This window comes from Kickxella alabastrina (assembly GCF_025024165.1).
Source record: "Kickxella alabastrina strain RSA 675 chromosome Unknown BX661scaffold_11, whole genome shotgun sequence".
Classification (NCBI taxonomy): domain Eukaryota; kingdom Fungi; phylum Kickxellomycota; class Kickxellomycetes; order Kickxellales; family Kickxellaceae; genus Kickxella; species Kickxella alabastrina.
Genome location: NW_026251482.1, coordinates 198,143 through 217,775, shown reverse-complemented (window position 1 = coordinate 217,775; position 19,633 = coordinate 198,143). Strand labels below are relative to the sequence as shown.

The window sequence follows — 19,633 nt, the reverse complement described above, 5'->3', positions numbered from 1 at the left end:
CCTGTCATGTGAAAGTAACAACTAGCTGGCTATTTCATCGCACGACTTCCAATATTCTGCGAGGCGCTTTTTTATCCTTCTGCACTTTTGGTTTCACTGCCCCTCCCCACGTGCACATACGACAATTAGGAAATTAATTAATTTGCATTTATAGTTATAACCTTGCATGCCTGCCTTTATATTCCCACACTTCTGCCCCTCTGGTATGCACATGTGCGCACGCTACACCAGCCCGACGTAAAAAAAAGATGTGTGCATGTTGCTGGTTGTGCTTGTGATGATGATAGTGTTGTTATTGTTGCTGTTGCAGCAATTTCTTCTGGAAATGGCGACAATGCTTACAGTAAGGGAGTAGAGCAACAACACAGTTCTGATTACAACCAGCAGCAAACAAAAAAGAGAGAGAAAGAGAGGTGGCGGCCTTGTTGGGCTTCTTCGTTTGCACGTCTATTATTGTAGGCAATGATAGACGCTATTTTGTAAGCAACCATGACAGAATCCATGTTATTGCTGCCAGGCTATTTCGGGATTTGGGGAATAGTGGACGCGGAGATGTGCCGACCAGAGAAATAGAGCACATGGATAGCGAATGGCTCCTTTTTATTTTTACTCGGGACTAAAAGCGACTAGACTACACGTGCCTCCATGCTCTCATTTGACACACTTGCCATCATCCCTCTCCCCCAACATTTGTTTCTTTATGCGACCTCACAAAACACAGGTGTGGAAATCAGCAAGCATGCGCAGCGCAGTCTGCCTTTTTTTACGCTTGTGAGCTCGAATTCCTCGTCAGTCACAGTGTTTCGGGTTTTTCTACTCTCCTTCCATTTCGTTCGCCAGTTTTCTCCGCATATTCCCAGACATGTTTTTATTTTGCAGCACTGTACTGGGATTTAGCACCCCCCCTCCCCACCGACCAATCACCAAATCCCAAAAAAAAACTGGAATTAACTATTTTGGGGGTAAAAAGGGGGGAGTTCAGTGTACCTGGCTGTGTCAGATGCGCTTGTAGTAGCCAAAAAAAGAAGGGACGGGTTCAACAAGAGAAAAAATGATTTTTGCGTGTGTCCAATTAAGCCTTGCACATATTTCAAAAGGACAAGTCGCTATTAAACGACATGAGGTGTGGTGGGTGTATTATTTCTTTTTTCATTTTCTCTGCCATATTTTTTTTTGCTTTTTTCCTTTGCTTTATTTTTATTTTGCTCACACAATCACTTTTTTTTCCACATCCTCATCCCCCCACACGCCAAAATCCTCACCTAAATCCACACTGTATAAAGAAGTAACCCGGCAAACCTTGAAATAAATCTTTCTTGTTGCCAAACTACCCTCCAGTGAACTTTATTTTTCCGCGTGCAACCTCTTTCTTTTCTTTTTCAACTTTTTTCTCTAAAAAACAATTTCTACGTTATCAATCAGCATAGTAGTAGAGTACATAGCCGCACCCTCTTTTTTACACACACCCCTTCTTTATTTCCTAATTGTACATAATGGCTGGAAACGCCGCCACGGTCGTTACAGCGCCCGCCACTGTCGATGGTGCTTCTGCCGGTACTAACGCTGCATTAACGGCTACACAGGGGACGGACGCTGTTGCGCAGATACGGGCAAAGTCGGGCAACAGCTCTGATGTAGATTCAGAGGTGCAATCCAACAAACCCTTGTTTCTAAACTTTACTGCCGAGCTGGCCCCCTTTAACGCATCCAAGAAGCAGAAGAGGAAATCAAACGTCTATAAGGTCAGCGGTGTAAACATCCTCAACCGGTAAGTTTTTAAGTTCCTATATCCTAATTATTCTCCTCACTCACTCACTCTCACACACACTCGTTGCCGTTGCCCTCACTTAATTCCTTTATTTTTGGTTTGCTCAAAAATCCCTGTATGTAATTTTTGCTCTACGAATTATTATGCTTATTATTATTTCTTCGTCTTCTTGCCACTCTCTTTTAACAATTCTTCTAATTATTTTGGAGCCTTCTATTTCCAAAAAAAAATTGGCAGATGGTGGTCGACAGATAATAGTGGCGCCGTCAGACGAAATAATTGCTAAAAGACACAAAACCGCTGCCAAGCCACCATTCAAAGCAATGGATCGGAATGCAGAAAAATAAATCGAGCAAAATATATAGTTTGTCCTTTTGAACCCTTTTGCACCCTTTGAAACCAATTTTTATTCAGTCACATTGTACATATGAAAAAGTTCTAATTAACTATGTAAGAAATTGTCTACAAAGCATACTAATAATTAAAAAACTCTTTGCACGATTCCTTTTTATTTTATTCTTCTCGTGATGTTTATTGTAGAAACAGCGTGGACAGCAAAACAGCGCTCGAGAGACTGCAGAGGCGCCGCGAAAACCATAATTTTGTCGAAAGGCGGCGGCGCGACAACATCAACCACACTATCACCTCGCTATCGACTCTGATTCCGTATTGCACTGATGAGGGCACCAAGCTCAACAAGGGCAGCATTCTGCACATGGCTGTTGACTACATTCGCGACCTACAGGACATTAACCAGGCCCTTTCCGAAGAGAATATTCGCCTTGGCGGCAACGGCAACATCCAGCTGCCCGGGCGCCGCCACCACCGGGACTCTCTCAACAGCAGCGGCGTCGACACCACCGCCCCGCACTCGCAAGACGAAGAAGACTATGAGGATGAGGAAGACGAGGAGGAAGACGACTATGAGGAGCGCACGTTACCACAGAGCCTGGCCACGTCCCCCAACTTGAGTCAACCGCAAACTCCATTGCCAGCGCCATGGCTGCAGCGATAAACAAGGACGTGACGCCCAAAAGGCGCCGCAATACGCCTTTGGACAATCGAGCTCGTCATCATCCAGCAAAAACGGCAGTAAGAACAGCAGTAGCACCAGGGGAAGGAAGAAGCCGGCCATTGCGTCATCGCGAAACAGCTCTTTGGCACTCAACCAGCTGGCGGCGCACCATGGTCATTTGCCAGGCACCGACTCCCCATTCTTCAATACTGCCCCTCCCTCGATTGCGCAGTCGATGAATGTATCGCCTGTCGCACTTTCTGCATCTGCTGTGCCAGTCGGGCGCACGAGCAGCCGGTCGTTAATGCCGACAGCCCACCAGCCGCCCACATCGGCGCTGGCCCAGAGGCGGCCATCGTCAAACGCATTGCAGCACCAGACATCGCTGCCCCCGATTGGATTGGTTGCGCCAATTTCAGCAACTGTAGCTGGAAGCGGAGCCTCTGTCCCGCCAGGGCTTCATCACGCCTCGAGCATCTCTTATCACCAGCAACATATGGGTACAATGCCCATGGTGCACAACCAGGCTGTTGCCAATGGCGCGCGCCGTCAGCCTGCCCAGTCAATGCCCAGCTCGCCCATCTTCCGCGCGCACCACTCCACGAATATCACCACAGCGGCCGCTTCGGCGATCAGCCGCTTGGCCGCCAGATGCCCGTATTGAATAGCCACCCGTTCTTCAACAGCGATATTTCTTCAATCCGCCATCACTTGCAACCAGCAACAGCAACAGCATTTACCTTCGGTTCTGGAATCCTCCGCGTCACATTTTTCGGCCGCAACACACCGGCATTTAAACCCATCAGCAACAGCAGTATCAGCAGGGTGCCCTTGGTGAATCCTCAGCTCATATTCGGACGCAGGTTCAAATATGTATGTGGCCCAGTCGTTGCAAAATACACCATTGATGCGTCCAATTCGCGATTTTGCTTCTGGCAGTGATGCGTTTGAGTTGCCGCCTATTGCCCTTGGCGCTAATTCCAATTGCAGACCGCAAGCACAGCCGCAACCCATGTCTCAATACCAACAACAGCAACAGCAACAGCATCAGCCGGAGATGTAATTTGTTTTTATTATTCACTCCAATAAAAACATGTTTTCTCCGAGCCACATATTTTTTTTTGTTTTATTGTTAAAAAAAACTATACCATTTTTGTTTGCTGATTTTTTAATAATAAAAACTTGCTATCAGCTTCAACATTAATTAATTTCCTCGGGAATAACTTTACTAAACAAAGACTAAAAAAACTCATGGCATCTGACTCTTCAGCTCACGCAAAAGCAGCAGCAATTTGCTATGATATGTACCAGCAACACTAGTATTATAAATCTGTAGTTCATTCTCAACAGCAAGCATTGCAGGCACCCAGGGTTTCTCCTTTATCTCCTCGACATCCGTCAATTTAGCAAACAATACGTGCAGCTTTTCTAGTGTTTTTTGCCGCTTCATATACCCAACCCGATCGCCAACTATGGCCTTGAGCGAGGGCACTGTGGGTTGCAGCTCGGTGTTCTTATCGAATGCTGGACTGTTCGGATCATGGTTTAATGTGAGTTCCCTCCAGAATGGCGCGGGTTTGAGTGCTGTGGGCTTGATGGTCGGCCTTGAAGGTTCCGCAGTCGCTTGTTTGGCGGGTTCTGGCTTTGGCTCTGGATTTGGCTTTGGCTTTGGCTCTGGCCCTGGCTTTGGTTTCGCAATTTCAGGTATAATCGGGGTAGCTTGTACAGAGTTTTTACCTGATGGTGCCGCGATGTAACAGCTACTTGTTGCAGCGTTTTACTTTGCTGATGCTGTTCTTTCTGCTGGGGTGGTGGTGGTGGCGATGGCGTAAATAACTCGTCCTCCAGCCTGATCTCCTCGCTAATATCCATTGCATGATCGTCGTCCATGGTAAATTTGGAAGTTTCCATATTGGGAGGCCCCGATGCTGTCGGCTGTTTCGGGGGATTATTGGCTTTTGACTGCAGCTTGGGCGGTGTCTGTAGAGACACAGGGTACCGCGGTTAACTTTTCCCTGTGTGGACAATCAATTTTCGATAAAAGACCCAATGATGGAAACATTTAATAAAAAAAGTTTTAGAAAGTAATGAAATTGGTATAATCTATTAATATAAGCAATTATATTACGTATTTTATATTAATATTTGCCACCCATTGAAAAAATGGGAAGGAAAAAAAGTAAAAAGGACGGATGTAAACAATACACGCGATAATGGGAATGTATGTGTTTGTCTTGGCCTTATCTCAAACGGCATACACCCGGCTGTATCCAACAATGTTTCTGCGGCAACAAGGGCAGTGATCAAAACTGCGCGCGGCCAAAGCCACCCTACAATCATTGCACAAACAGAGGCACCTGCAAGGGCGCAGCATCACCGATCGTGTGTTTGCCCAGCATATAACGCACAGCATCGCATCGCCGGTCAAGCTGTCCCCCTGATCGGCATCGCTAGGCGCAGTCCCGCGCAGTTGACGTCTGTCTTGGATAAGCTGGGCCAGCGCCTCCACCTCGCCAGGATTAAACGGCAGATCGGGGTGCGGAGATAACTGGGTGCTGCCGCTGTGAATTCCAGACAGTATTCGGAGCAATGCATGTTGTTCAAGTCACTGGGTGCCGAGTCATTGGTGTTTGGGAATTGCCGTGCAAGCATGCCGCGCGTCATAACCGTTGAGTTGCCGCTTTTGCTGGCGAGCACTCCTGGTGAGATGTTGTCAAATATAGAGTGCGCTATGAAGGCCATCGCTGAGGCCAGTTGGCTACTGGGACTCGCGATGTCGTCCGAATTGTCGAGGATGTCACAGACCAAGTCCGCGGTCTCTTTGAACCTGCCCTGACTCCCGATATATCTCGTATCGTCGCTCTCGCTAAAATCGCTCTCGCTAAAATCGCTCTCGCTTTCGCTGTCGCTGTCGCTCATTGCCACAAAATCAAAATCAGCATCGTCGCCGCTGCTGTCCTCATATTTGGCATTGACCAAGTCAAGTTGACCATATGCGCACCCATTATCGCAGTCGTTATATCCATATCGCCGCCACTGCCTTTACATTTTCACGGCCTCGGTTACCCAGCGCAAGAATCCTGCCGTTGGCTGCTGTGGTTCCTCGCGAAACCGCCTTACGGTTCAGCACGCAGTATCCCAGCGCAACGCATAAGGACCAAACAGCAACAGAAAGCTTGCGAATCGAGTCGCGCGCGTGTCCCTAAATGCCACCACCATATCCATCGAGTTTGAGGGCATCTGCACCACGCACTGGGCTCGTCGTCGATAAACACGCCATGCCGCACATATCTCTCTGCCCCTGCAGTGTGCCGGCACCAGCTTGCTTCTTAGCTACTGATTTGTCCGCAGTATCCATGCGCACAACGGTCTTGTCGATGTACTCGTCAGCGCGGTGGTGCGCGGGATCCGCATGGCGCCGCACTCCCGCGAGAAGCCGGATGAGCGGATCTGGTTGCTGTACTGCTGCAAGCAGGTGCCGGCAAGATCAAGAATCTCAACGCTAAAGTCGCGGCGCAAGTCGGGGTACAGCGGCAGGCAGACACCCTGGGTTAGCTCGTACAGTGTCTCGTCCTCGTCCTCGCCTCGTCAGAGCCCGTGAGGATGCCCTGGAATGCGCCGTGCCGATCGTACAGCGCAGCAGCAGCGTGCGCTTCAGGCCCTCCACCATTGTCACCAGACGCAGCAGCTGACTGGCGGGTGCGCTGACGACGGATGACGCCCAGTCTGTCAATGGTGGCGGCCAGCCAACGGATAGACACAGTGGTCAGAACAATGAGGAACGAAATTCCCAGCAGTGACATCGACATAACCTGCACAAACGGGTACATGTTCTGGTGCCAGCGTAGTTGCACATGCTAAAGACAAAGTGGTGGAGCATTAGCAGATTGGCGGCGCCCGTTGGCAGTAGGCGCCACTGCCACCCGTTGGTGACCATCATGAGGGTGTGGCTGACCAGGAGCTTTTCAAAGACATTGAGCAGCGCCAGCTCTTGGATCCGCAGCGACCCGCCGTAAAAGTAATACAGTGATGTGTGCTCGACCAGCCCGCCAATGTACTCGTAGGGGGCGCACAGGCTGCCTTCGAGCCGGGCGACAAACACGTCAACGCAGTCAAAAAGACAGGTGGTAGCAAACGACAGCCACAGGGCATGCGCAGAGTCTCCGGCATTGTCGCCCTGCTCAGCCCACCCCTGCTCCTGCGCAAACCGAGACACATACTCTATAGGCCCCTGCATCCATGGCGTAGCGCCATGTGACGAGCGATCGCTGCGATCGAGAGTGACGCAAACAATAGAAAGCGTTCTGAGCAGAAGAAGGTGCGTTGGTAGATAAACCGCCACGCGCACCCACATGCCCAGCGGCCGCACGCGCTGTCTGTGCACGAGCACGTGGATCCTGCTTATTATAAAGCCGATAAATAGCGCTAGCAGAAATACCGAGACACAAAAAGCCCGAACAGCTGTATGCTCTCGGCTGCACGGACGCTGCTATTCCGCCGGAGGTGTATTGGGTTTTGATTGCCGCTGCCATTGTTGTCGCCGGTGCCAATGGTTCGAATGGCTGCTTGTTGGCGTGCTCTGGCTCCCATGCAGCCGGCAGCGCTACGAGGTAGTCCACAAGGCGGTTGAACGGATCGCCTATCCGAAAGTCGTATAGCTGCTGCCACACATCGGGTGCGCTCGTCGACGTCGCGTCACGGCGGCCGCTGCTGCGAATTTGACCGCTTCTGGAAGTATGTCCATAGTCTGGTTTTGTGTATGTATGTATATGTGTATGTGTGCAAATTGGTAATAGGAATGTGTGGGTGGTGAAAAGCATGCAATTCAGTTAGAGTTTGGGAGGTGTAAAGTACATGGTGTATACGTGTGTGTGTGGAAATAAAAAACGGAATAAATACAGAGTGGAGTCAACCAAGAGCAGTACTCGGAATATTATATTTAGCCCGCAAATGTTCAAAGATAGCAACGAAAAAGAGTAGTACGAAAAAAAGAGGTAGACCCGTGGCAAAAAAAAGAAGCAAGTAGTTCGTCGAGGAAATAAAAAAATCAGCGATAAATCTTGTTTTTATTCGCCACCCAAGCCAAATTTTGATGAACCACTGTTGAACAAAGAAATTCAATTCATCCAACACTATATGAAAAGAATGAAGCTAAAATATCCTGCAAACCGACATCCTTCCCCATAGTGTTTAAAACTACTGGCAATAGACCACTATGGTTGACGATATTAATCAGGTTGCTGCTTTTTTTAAAAAGAAGTAGGGGAAGATGGATTCTTGCGCACACGCTTGGCTTGGGCTTTGGCTTGAGCAGAGTCTAGGTGTCGCTGTGGCTGGCTTCAACCGACTCTGACGATGCCTTTTTGCGTGAAAGGCGGGGAGGATGATTGCCTGTAAGCAGGGCATTAATAATAATGCGAAAGTTCAACATGCAACCATGTCACAATCCCACTTCCGTTTGCCTGATGGCACTTTTTCGCCGTCCTTGATCTTTGTTCCGTCGGCCCTAAAGGTTTGCAAGCAGTTTTCCATTGTGCACTGGAGCAAGCCATGTCATAAAATTTGGCAAGTTTTTATACTGCTGGAGTTGTATTAACATCTGTTGCGGCCACCTGCTCCTGCTGGTGCTGACCATTCTGCTGCTGCTGCGCGGCCAACTCATCGCACATCCTGTCTGATTTTGTGCTCAATTTTGCCCCACGACCAGCCACTCAACCTGACAATGCATTGTGATTATAGGCGGGCTGGATATTAACGCAGTGCTTCCGATTCCGCTCAGCCGCCTCACCCCACAGCTGCTACTTCATCTTGCAGGAAATTCTGCTCTTAGACCAGCCCTTTTCTTCCCCTATTCACCGGATGATATTGGCAGACTGTGGACGAATAGGCATCCACTGGTTGAGACTGTTGTGCACTTTCTGTAATAGATGTGGCGTTGGTGGCAGTTTTAATTGCAACTGAAACAGCGGTGGCCATGGTCGCGACGAAGTCAGATGCTGCTGTTACCATTGCGACGTGGTACTTATGCTTGGGATTCTTCAGACGAAGATTATCAATTTTGTGAAATTTCTCCAGCCTACTCTCCACGCCGGCCAAAACGTTGAGGTGCAATACTCGTCGATCAAATAAACAGTGAATCCCTGAGCTATTAGCATTTTCCGCAGCCCCTTGCCACTAATTGGCTCATGGTGACGGTAATACCTGGGTCTAATTACCAAGAATAGGACCATATCTGGTTCAAATTTTTCGCGCAAAGTTTTTGCGAGTTGACGTCAGCGGCTTTCTGTTAACAAAGGAAAGATAGCGGAGCTTGCGGTGGAAAGGGTCAGTTGAGCTGCTGCCGTCATGTTTCCGACTCTTGCTGAGGGTCTGCATGTTGTGACAATGTTTGCCAAAATAAAACCCCTTTCCAGCACTCAAGGAGGTACTCGACATATAACTTGCAATCGACTGTGCTGGAGCCAGGGTGGTTGAGCGCGCGCTCGGAACCTCAACAACGTATACCAACCATTTGTTTCCGCCTTGGCAACTTTGCTGGGTCAAGCTGGAATACCTTTTTTTATTTTTGCAGATCTGTCGGAACACGCATTCATATCGTTTATTAGCCTCTGATTCTTGTATAGCGAAATATAACTCACACTTTGTGATACCGTCGTAGTGGTATGTTATATTGTCTGGGATATGACAGCGACTAAAAAGGGAACTGATTTGTCAAAATATCACGAATGTCATTTTTTGACAAATCATCAATGTATTCGGGAGAAGCATTATTATTCGGGGTACATCATTGCTGTGCTGTTGCTGTTGCTAGAATCGCCAGAACCTTTCTGAGACTGAAGTATCCTTAGCATTGACCCTCTCAGCCTTGATCCCCTTCTTCTGTGTGTTTCGGATGAGTCAAGTAATACGATTATTGCAACACCATCAGTACAAATAATCCCTCAGAACTTGTGTGGTTTTTTGTCCTTTTGAGTATCGAGCATGAACAGCCAACGTTATATCACAAAATAGGAACCAAATTTATTCTGGTGACTTGACTAAAGGCTTTGTCAGAGGCATAATTTCAGGGGCCTTGATATCCTGGTAAAGACTATCCTTGTGGAGTGCTTCAAGTCGGCTCGTTGTGACAGACAGAATACACCATGCAAGGATGGTCTTGTCAATTGTAGTAACCCGGTACAATAGACGTCCGCATTAGGAAGAGTGAAATTGTCTTCATTGCCTTGTTGAGATTTAAAACCCGGCAAATCTCAACAAAAGCCCCAATGTGGTTCACTGTATTGGCCACAGAGTCATACTGGAGCCCCCTATCGCCAAAACTGTGATCCTCAGGGTAGGTGCCAAAACTTTCTCAATTAGGTGCTCCATTCTGTCGCGAAGCACAGTATCTGAAGTTTGTTTGGTGTTGATCTGCTTCCTGGCCCTGCTATAATTCTGATATCATTACTAATGCACTGTTGTATTTGTTTTTTTCAGTATGGCCATCCTCACTCTTAATAATCTCGTACCGCTGTTTAGTCCTTTTCTTTACATCAAGTGCTATGTCAACCATATTTTTAACTGCCTGTTAAAGCGCTGAAATTTATGAGATTTATACGCCATCAGAATTGTCGGCCCTCATAATTAGCAATATAGGCCGCACCAGTGAGATTTGGGCACTCAAACTTGATTTCCTCAGCAAACGTGTGCCTGTGCTTGTTGACGAGTTTGCCATTTGCGTTGCTCAGGTTGCTGCTGCATGGTTTATTTCCGGCAGTGAGACAAAGGGCGATGAAATACTCTTTAAAAACCTTGATTTAAATAGTCAACAATATTAAACCCCTTGTTATCCAGCTCTTGTAAAAAGATACACTGTGCGAGCTCGTATGTGGCTGTTGTAGTACGGTGGATGGGGATAACATGTTTGCGCAGAACTGTCATAAAATAGGGACAATACATTTTGCAGAGCCCGAGGAGCGCCTCTATGCTAATGGGCATAATAAAAATAAAAATAAAAAGTTGAATGATGACTATTTTCCAAAAAATATAAATACATTTTCGTAAACTTAAAACTAACTAAATAAGTCTCATCAACTTCATTGCGTTCGCGAGGGATTATTATATCCAACGCACCCAAAACAATAACACACACCGGTACTGGCATTAGAACTAGCACTGTACTGGTTTAAGTGCCTAAAAAGCCTAAAGGCCAGCTAGCGCCCTGATTCCCTGCTATTTCCATTCCACAATGGTGCTGAAGAATAGGCGTGGGTACAGGGTGGGCTGAATACCAGCCATTTTATGGTATTTTCCAATAAATATAAACCGTAAAAACCCCAACCTAAAAAATTTGAACCTCGAAATTTTGTACGGAATCGCTCTACAGAATCACCCTATGGAAAATTCATTTTTAACTCATGGAATGACGAGAAACTTTATGTTTTAGGCGCTAAAACCAAATTGTTTATCCACTTCAAAAAAGAAATGTTTTATTTTAAGCAGGCAAAAAATGGAGAAATGAAGTATTTCTTCACCCCACATTTTCATACAATTGCATTTATAATTCAATTGTACCATTGATTAGAAAAAGCCATACAAAAACATCAACAATGCTGTCATAAAAGCTGGCGTTTTAATTTGCCATAACAAACATACTGAAGTGAATGAGTAAAACTATGCAAACAGACTGCGAATCCAGCGGGCAGGGCGTTTTAAGCGATCGTAGCTGAGTATCCATCTGCAAAAGCCTTTGTCTTTGTCTTTGTCTTTACCTCCGCCCCCGAGTTACTGTTTTCCCCTAGCATCACAGATTCAACCGCCGTCGACCCACTGCTGCTAGTAGTGCAAGCGCGCGCACTACGCACCGGCAGTGTCAAAAACCCAAGCCCCATGGGATCCGCAACTGGCGCAGGGGAGAAGCGCACGATCTCTCCGACAATCGTGGCGACTGCGCAAGCGAAATCGTCGACACCGGGCACAAACTCACAAGCGAATCGTAACGCGGATCAGCTCGCCACTGCGCATTTGCAAATTTAATGACATCCTCATCATCATCGATGCATTCCAAGGATGATTTTGAGTCAAACAGCGGGAAGGGCTCGGCTTCGCGCACGTATTGCTCAGCTAGTACCATTGCTATACTCATCATTTGGGTTTCGGCAAAGCCACTGTGGTTGCGCCGGGAATGTGTGCCTCTGCCAACAAGAGTGAATTCGTACTGTGTGCTTTCGATGATGTCTCGCGGAAGACACGGTAGGCATGGCCATACGTTGTCGGCAGGGCTGCTGTTTGCACAAAGCTTTTTGGTGACTCGCGCTGCGTATGCCCGCGATGGCGAGGTCTGCGAGTAGGAAGTGTGGAATAAGACATTGCTTTTTTTAAAACGAGTAAATAAATAAGAAGTTATTAAAATGTGAAAAATAAATAAATACTTAAAGTTGGTATATAGATTTTAGTGGAAGAAAAACGATTAAGAAAGACAAAACATGGGAAGCTTCAACTGTCATTTTATATTTGGCTGGCTTACTTGCCGATACACGCGCACAGGCGTGGAAACCATTTTTTGTATCTTTGTTTGGAGCACTTGACTCCAGCAAATTAAATTCGCTGGGTTTTTCTAGCCATGCCAACGGGTTTGTAGAAATATGACAAACGGGGGAATTGAGGGACTAAACAAATAACCCAAGCCAAAACAAAAGAGCTTGAGTAAAGGAAAAAATAAATGGGGATGCTGAGTAAAACAGCAGTTTCAATTCCATTTTATAAAAAAATTTGGTTTGAAACAACAAAGGTCCTCCCCACTTCAGGAATGCCGGAGAATGCAAAGTGATGCGTGTTACTTTCTTTGACTCGTTAAATATGCTGCTAATATGAAAGTCTCCCTATATATTTTGATACTTGTTCGGACTCCTTCACTGTCAATTGCTAATGTTTTTTTTGATAATATTGTTTTCCGCCACTTGTTTACATTTTAGCGTAAAATAAACAATAAATTGTTGAATTTTATCAAAACAATAAATGAAAACTAGTCTTTGTCCACACTGTTTTTGTCTTTGCACAATACTTTTGAATAATGAAAAGCATAAAAACATGCTATACTTTTCTACCTTGTGTTGGTTATAAATACAGCACAATGTAAATTAATAAAATCAAAAATGAAGTTAACTTCTCCAATATGAACTTGTTTCCAAAAAAGTTTCTTTTTCACATGTGCTGGCACAAAAGTGGAACGATCATCATCGGATGTTACACTAAAATAGTTGTTTTAAAGTTGTTTTTTAAATGCAGCTCCGATCAATGTGCCGTTTTGCTTCGTTCATTTTCAGACCATCTCGGGTGAGAATCCCTTTTCAAAATAAAGTGAGAGATGAGCTCGTTTGCCAGAAAAAATCAACGACTATGATCCTTTTATGTTGCCAGAATTTAAAATAACAACAAAAAATTTTGGCTTATATTTTCACAGCCTAGAATCCTTTGCCATAATGATATACATGGATGCGTGTATATCTGAATATTGCTGTCGTTGATTTCTTTTTCATTTTTCTCAACATTTTTTGTTCCACCCCTTTGCAAATGAGAAAGGCCAGGAATCAAACCATTTCTTTATTGGGTTTGCTTTTTTTGGCGGTCTGCCAAAAAAATGAAAATATGAAAGCAAAATAAAAACACCGAGTTGCAATAATGCTAAGACTATAAACACTGCATGCCAACAAATTATTTAGTCACCATTCTGTTGTACAGAATTTTCAATGTTGATATATACCCATCTGTATTGCATAGGGCTTCTATTCCATCTTTACACTTATTAATATCATTTATACATTATTTCCATTTCTATACAATACAATAAAATGCCTCCACAATTTCCCCCAGCACTGGGTTACAGTACAAATGCGTACGAAAGCACATTTTCCCTGGACTTTGAAGCCCCAAAAAACATTACGCTCCACGATGCAGAAACATTGTCGGCAATTGGCTCGCCATACATGGACTACAGCAAAACAAGCATTACCAACACTGACTACAGAGACACACCAGTAATCAGCTCCTACAACAGCTTCCCAAGCCATGACAAGGACAAGGTACTCCAACACGAGGTTATCCAAGAACCCACACAGCTGCTCTCCGGGCTCAAACTAGCCCTGGCTATCATTAGCCTGGACATCCTGATTTTCATTTCAGCACTGGACACAACAATCGTGGCCACAGTATACGTGCCCATTGGTAACACAATGAATGCCTTGGACAAGTCCGAATGGATTATCACCAGCTACCTTATCACAGTAACGGCATTCCAGCCGCTCTACGGCAAAATCAGCGACATCCTGGGCCGTGTCGAAACCATTGTCGTTGCAATTGTCATTTTCCTCATTGGCTCTATTCTCTGCGCCGTCTCGAAATCCATGGATATGCTTATTATCAGTCGTGCCATCCAGGGCATCGGTGGCGCTGGCCTGATGAGTCTTGCACTTATTGTTATTGCCGACATTATGAACGAGAGGCAGCGTGGCAAGTACGTTGGCGTGTTCAGTGGCACCTACGGCGTGGCATCGGCTATTGCTCCGATTATTGGCGGCAGCATTGTGCAGAACACAAAATGGCAGGTGGTATTTTGGATCAATATTCCGTTTTGCGTCATTGCCCTGGTCATGATAACTATGCTGCTGCGTATTCCGCGGCCTCGGGGCTCGCTCAAGGAGAAGCTAAGATGGTGGATATTGTTGGATCCCTCTTGTGCCTTGCTGGCGTCACCTTGTTGCTCATGGGCTGTCCTGGGGCGGGCGCGAGTACGAGTGGAAGTCAGCCCAGGTTTTGTGCATGCTGGTATTCGGAATCGTTATACTGGCTCTGTTTGCTGTATATGAAGCCATGGTTCCCAAGCACCTATTGTTCCATTAATCTGTTTAAGGTCCGCAACGTCTTTTTTGCCTCTGCTGCCAGCCTGTTTTTTGGCTTTGCAATTAATGGCACTATCATGTTTATTCCGCAATGGGCACTCATTGTCAAGCACGCCTCGGAGGTCACGGCCGGCGCCTACCTTATTCCGTGCTGTGTCGGCATGGTAATAACATCCGTTTTCAGCGGGATCATGGTAAACAGGACTGGCCGGTGCCGCGAAATAATCATCATCGGAGCTGGCACCCTGGTCATTGGCAACAGTCTGCTCATAATCCTAGGCAGCGACGGTAAACTGGGAAAAATCATTGGCTTTCTGCTTATCTCTGGGTTGGGTATCGGCACTTGCATCCAAACTATTAGTCTCCTTGGCCAAGCATCTGTTGATGGCAAGGATATGGCATCAACAACAACAACATTTATGTTTTTCCGGTCTCTGGGTATGGTCCTGGCAGTTTCGGTTCTGAGCAATGTCATTCAAAACGTTTTGCACAAGGATGTCGTTAAGTTTATGACCAAGTTCCCGCAGTATGCTGAGTTGGTTGGAAAAATTATGAAGGACCAGTCCCTTTTATACTCGGAGGGTGTTCCGTCTTTGCTACAGGAGGCAATTGTTCTGTCCTATGCCAAAGCGCTGAAGGACGGGTTTATTACTTTGGCAGTGTTTACGGGTATTTTCTTTGTCTTGACATTTGGATTTAAGCATATAGAGCTTAAAACTGTTTTAAAAAGAACTATTGATGCATAAGGCTATAATTTCTATTAATCTTTTTACTTTAAACCTCTGCATTTTCAAAAATAATAAATCATATATATATACAAGTATATGAGTGTCTAATGTTTAAAAATAAAAATATGGTAACCAGCTTATATTGGGAAAGTATTCAACAAGAAGCTTGGCTATATGTTGGCCAAAAATGGCGATTAATTGATCAATAGTAGAGGGTTTTTTTGCCAGCGCTGTTACTTCATAAAACTGAGTATTTGGCCTGCTAGCGTAGAATGTCAATTGCGGCCTATATATCTGCTATTTTTGTCTGCCGTTTTCATTTAATTCGGTTATAAATAACTTTGGCTGTTTTTCTGCGTGCGCTCTTTTTCGAAATTTGTTTGACTAGTGCTCTGTGCGAATACTCAATTTAATGATCTGAACTGTTTTCAATTCAAACATTCCAGCCAATTTTATTCAAATAAGATCAAATCAGATTTTCAGGATCTGTTCTGAGAGAGTAAAAGTCGATTATTTGTTACTCCTCCAGACGACTTATTCATCTCTGATATCTCATATCTCCCATATATGACCCTCTCTTTTTCTTTCTAGTATTCATTCTTTTTTGACTGAAATTCAATCGATTCGCTTTTTCAATCAGTGTTGGGTTTGGTCGCAAATGGACCGTTTCTTTTGGCAATGACAAGCTCTCAGCACCATTTGTCGTATATTCCGTATATATATATGTTTGTCGACTCCTGACCCAAAAAATTCGCGATTCTCACATGATTTTTCTTAGCCATTAACAATAATATATCGGAAGACCAAAATTAAACTCTGTCGCACCCTCATTTTCCTCATTTTCGCTCTCTCATCTTTAATTTTTATTATAAACACCAGCAAACAAATCATGGCAGCAAACCCTCGTATATCCAGATCACACATTCTGGCAATTCTGCTCAGTGCGCTGTACCTTGTAGCAATAGTCAACGAATGGCACAGCCTAAAGTACACCCTCAAGCCCACCGTCACGCTCCTCATCGCATACCCGACAAGCAAACCACCGATACCGCGCAAAATCTTTCACGGTCTTCTCTTCTCCACCCTCGGCGACATATTCCTCATGCTCCCCCTTGACCAAACCTTTATCCCCGGCCTTGTATCCTTTCTCATAGCGCATATCCTCTACATTCAAGCTTTCGGCAAACCCGTAGGGTGATTTGGTGGATGGCTGCTCCTTACGCGCTGTTTGCCGCTGTGATGCTGGGATTATTGTCTTCGGGGGTGGGTAAAGAGGGTTGGGTGGTGCAGGTTGGAGTGGTGGTTTATGTGGGAGTTATTTGCTTTATGGCGTTTTGCGCTTTGATGACTGGGAGGATTATTTTGGTCGTGGGTACAGTTTTGTTTTGCGTTTCGGATTCGGTCTTGGCGTGGAACAAGTTTTTGCAAGTATATGCATGGGGCGAGTTTGTCGTTATGCTGACTTATTACGCTGCGCAGCTGTGCATTGCGCTGGGACACTGCTGATCACGCTATTGTTAGACACATGGAGAATAATTGATGAGATACTTCTATGCATTTTGTGCTTTGCTTATGGTTAACAACAACAACAATAATAACAGTAGTAATAATATAATATAATAAAAATACAAAAAGGGAATAAATGGAAAAGGCATAAAAGCAGTAACGTCTAGATGGGTTATTAATGCCATGTGGGTTTACGTCGAGTTGGTTTTTTTTAGTTGTTATTGCAGTTCACTCTGCAATTGTCTCCGCCACAACATCAGACTGCAAAACCAAGGTTGGATCATGCCTGACGAGATTAAAATAATACTGCAACAGCTGCTCCTGCGTAGCGACCAAATGCCACCCAGTCATATGCAACAGTTCGACCTCCAAAGAATTCAACTCATGCATAGACACACCACCAACCTTGGCATAATGCGAATTAGTACAATACGCATCACACAATGACTTACAAGCAACTGTCGCCGCTGTTATGATAAACCGATGTACGGTGAGAGATGATATCGTGAATGTTGGATTGCGCTCGCAGATCCGGTCAACGTATATAAGTATAAGGAGAAGACAGGCTGGCTCGAGCATCGCGTATTTAGATATTCGCTGAAGATAATCGTCAATGTTGATTTTGGGCGGCGCGCGGGAGTGAAACCGGGTCGGTGTTTGCGTCACAGCCATTAGTCGGTCATTGTGCTTCACCACGCGAGAGAACATGTTGGCTATATAGGGAAATTGAAACGGAAAAAAGGGTGTGTGAGTGAATGTTTCAATTTCGTGTTCGTGTTGTGTGCAAGCAACAAGAGCTACCGGAAAAAAGACGGAGGGGAGTGCTTTGGTGAGCTTTAAATTTGAATCCAGGTTGTCAAAGAGCGATTGCTAAAAGTAAAGTTTACCTACTAGGCGCGTTAGCCGCACAATGTCGGCTTCAAAGTATGAATCGGGCATGACAAACACGGCTGTGCCTGTCGGGTTCTCCATGGTCGGGGGCTGGCGCTTTTGGTATCGTTGTAATAGGAAAAAAAGAAAAAAGTCGGTCTTTTAATATGAATCTACAGGGGAAGGGAAATGTAAATGGCGCAGGGAAGGAAAGGCGAAGAAGAAAAAGAAGAAAAATTGAATTCAGGGCTCAGAATTGAGGTGTATTTTTGTCTTCTGAATTAATGGGGGTGAATAGAAGGTTGAATTCGGAAGAAAAGTTGAAGAGGGAGAGGGCGCAATGCAGCAAAGTTACAAGGAGTCAGAAATCAGGGTGAAGGGGCAGGAGAAAAGAGAGAGGGCGGGCTTGAAGTATAAATTATTTTCAAAAGCAAAAGAAAGAAGAAAGAAGGGCTACTTTGGCGACGACGACGCCGAGCCCGGCGGCAATGGCGCGGCATTATGGCGAGCAGCAGCCCTGCCCTGCCGCACGAATTCCAAGGCCGCCGCTGCTCAGCCAGCACCTGGCGCTCAGCACTCAGGTGGTCGCGGCCAAGGCGGCAAGCATGTGCCTCAGGTCGCCCTCGCGATACCGCCCGAACGCAGCCAGGTCGCTTCCAGCACGCGGTCGACGCGCTCAGCACGCAGCTGCCTGTTATCGGCGTCGGCCTTGGCCTGCGCAAGCTCCGACACGGCATCCTGCGCATGCTCAGCGCTGATGTTAGTCGACGACCGCAGGACCGCCGCCGCCTGCTTCTTGCGGTCCAGCTGCCGCTGCGCAACCTGGTGCTCGGTGAATATCAGCTGGCGGCACTGCAGCGTGCGCTGCACATCGCCGCAGCTGGCGGCAGCCAGTCCCAGGACGGCCCAGCCGCGCGAGCCCTCGGCATTGGCCTGCGCCTGCGCATGCGGGCCTGCCAGCAAAAAGAGCTTGCCCAGCCGCTTGAGCGCGCGCGCCAGGTGCGCGTTGTGCTCGATGACGCCAGCCGAGACGAGCTTGGTACCGACATCGCGCAGATCAATGCCCAGCCGCGCCCGCGTCCGCGCCATCCGCCCATGCCACCGCCTCACCTCGGCGGCATTCCGCTGGAAAACGCCCAGGTTGGCTGCCGTCGTCTCCAGGTGCTGCTCAAAGGGCGTCGCGCCGCTGGTGATCCGCTGCGCCTGCCGGCTCTTGCCCCACGAGAAAAAGCCGCTTCCCGAGGAAGAGGGCGCGCTCGGCGCCATGGTCAGTGCCGGCGCGCTGCTCAGCGCCGGGTTGAACGCAAACGGCGCCTCGACAAACTGCCGCAGCTCGTAGTCCTGGCGCAAGATCGGATGCCACGCCACGCGGCTGAGCCATTGCTGCACAAGATGCACCACCAGCCGGTCGTTCTGGTACTCGGGCACATACTTGGACGACGTGGTTCCGGGTCCCAGCGTCGGCACGAGGCACTCCGGGTACGTTGCCTGCAGGTGCGTCTCGAGCCGCTCAAACTCGGTCTGGCTGCGCTCGACCCCCGTGTACTTGCGCGCCTTGAACCGCGCCATGTTCGTTATGACGTCGAACGTGTACACTGGCGTGCGCTTCGACCGGTCGACGAGGTGCCCGACTGTGAACGTAAGCATTGGCGCTGGGCCCTGCGCCTGTGATTGAGCTGGTTGTATCACCTTGTCGCCCTCGCTATCCTCGAATTCGCCTGCCCTGGTCGATTCAGCCTCGGACTCGCCGACTTGGCTGTCATTGCTCGCACTCCTCCGGGTCTCTCTCGAAAAAAGCCCGTGTTGTTGTCGTCGTCGTCATCGTCGGAAAATGGGTTTGCAAAATGCGCTGTTTCGCGATGAGGATCAA

At 46.9% G+C, this 19,633-nt stretch overlaps 7 protein-coding genes across 7 annotated transcripts; 3 read left to right on the top strand and 4 right to left on the bottom strand.

Moving 5' to 3' along the window:
• Positions 1-630: 630 nt before the first annotated feature.
• On the top strand, positions 631-1,099 carry BX661DRAFT_182426 (uncharacterized protein; the record flags this gene model as incomplete). The annotated part of the gene is made up of 2 exons (XM_051535972.1): positions 631-771; positions 841-1,099. Coding segments are annotated over 2 exons (198 nt in total), but the record flags the coding sequence as incomplete, so codon positions are not given.
• A 541-nt stretch (positions 1,100-1,640) lies between these two features.
• Positions 1,641-2,501, top strand: BX661DRAFT_124627 (helix-loop-helix DNA-binding domain-containing protein; the record flags this gene model as incomplete). Its single annotated transcript, XM_051532436.1, has 2 exons — positions 1,641-1,768; positions 2,309-2,501. Coding segments are annotated over 2 exons (321 nt in total), but the record flags the coding sequence as incomplete, so codon positions are not given.
• Positions 2,502-3,931: 1,430 nt separating this feature from the next.
• On the bottom strand, positions 3,932-4,902 carry BX661DRAFT_182421 (uncharacterized protein). Its single transcript, XM_051535971.1, is given in 4 exon segments — positions 3,932-4,520; positions 4,565-4,711; positions 4,747-4,791; positions 4,809-4,902. 4 exon segments carry the CDS (start codon positions 4,843-4,845, stop codon positions 4,033-4,035), a joined length of 717 nt encoding a protein of 238 aa, XP_051391635.1. The 5' UTR covers positions 4,846-4,902; the 3' UTR covers positions 3,932-4,032.
• A 548-nt stretch (positions 4,903-5,450) lies between these two features.
• Positions 5,451-7,794, bottom strand: BX661DRAFT_182420 (uncharacterized protein; the record flags this gene model as incomplete). Its single annotated transcript, XM_051535970.1, is given in 9 exon segments — positions 5,451-5,819; positions 5,830-5,985; positions 5,997-6,023; positions 6,037-6,119; positions 6,167-6,367; positions 6,451-6,616; positions 6,649-7,208; positions 7,222-7,441; positions 7,483-7,794. Coding segments are annotated over 9 exon segments (1,827 nt in total), but the record flags the coding sequence as incomplete, so codon positions are not given.
• A 5,761-nt stretch (positions 7,795-13,555) lies between these two features.
• On the top strand, positions 13,556-15,405 carry BX661DRAFT_205379 (major facilitator superfamily domain-containing protein; the record flags this gene model as incomplete). The annotated part of the gene is made up of 2 exons (XM_051538592.1): positions 13,556-14,407; positions 14,629-15,405. The coding sequence occupies exons 1-2, from the start codon at positions 13,613-13,615 to the stop codon at positions 15,403-15,405; spliced, it is 1,572 nt and encodes a 523-aa protein (XP_051391633.1). The 5' UTR covers positions 13,556-13,612.
• A 1,776-nt stretch (positions 15,406-17,181) lies between these two features.
• BX661DRAFT_153748 (cyclin-domain-containing protein) lies at positions 17,182-18,160 on the bottom strand (the record flags this gene model as incomplete). Its single annotated transcript, XM_051533253.1, has 2 exons — positions 17,781-18,160; positions 17,182-17,606 (listed from the first exon to the last, which is right to left on the bottom strand). Coding segments are annotated over exons 1-2 (510 nt in total), but the record flags the coding sequence as incomplete, so codon positions are not given.
• A 215-nt stretch (positions 18,161-18,375) lies between these two features.
• BX661DRAFT_143149 (uncharacterized protein) lies at positions 18,376-19,410 on the bottom strand (the record flags this gene model as incomplete). Its single annotated transcript, XM_051532990.1, has 1 exon — positions 18,376-19,410. The coding sequence occupies one exon, from the start codon at positions 19,408-19,410 to the stop codon at positions 18,376-18,378; it is 1,035 nt and encodes a 344-aa protein (XP_051391631.1).
• Between the last annotated feature and the right edge of the window lie 223 nt (positions 19,411-19,633).

What these genes read in the sequence shown, in the direction of transcription:
- BX661DRAFT_182421 (XM_051535971.1), bottom strand. Translation starts at nt 4,845, where the DNA reads ATGTTTCCATCATTGGGTCTTTTATCGAAAATTGATT. An exon ending in CAGACACCGCCCAAGCTGCA is followed by an intron (nt 4,712 to 4,746) that starts GTCAAAAGCCAA and finishes AACAGCCGACAG; the next exon opens with CATCGGGGCCTCCCAATATG. An exon ending in GAAAGAACAGCATCAGCAAA is followed by an intron (nt 4,521 to 4,564) that starts GTAAAACGCTGC and finishes CGGCACCATCAG; the next exon opens with GTAAAAACTCTGTACAAGCT.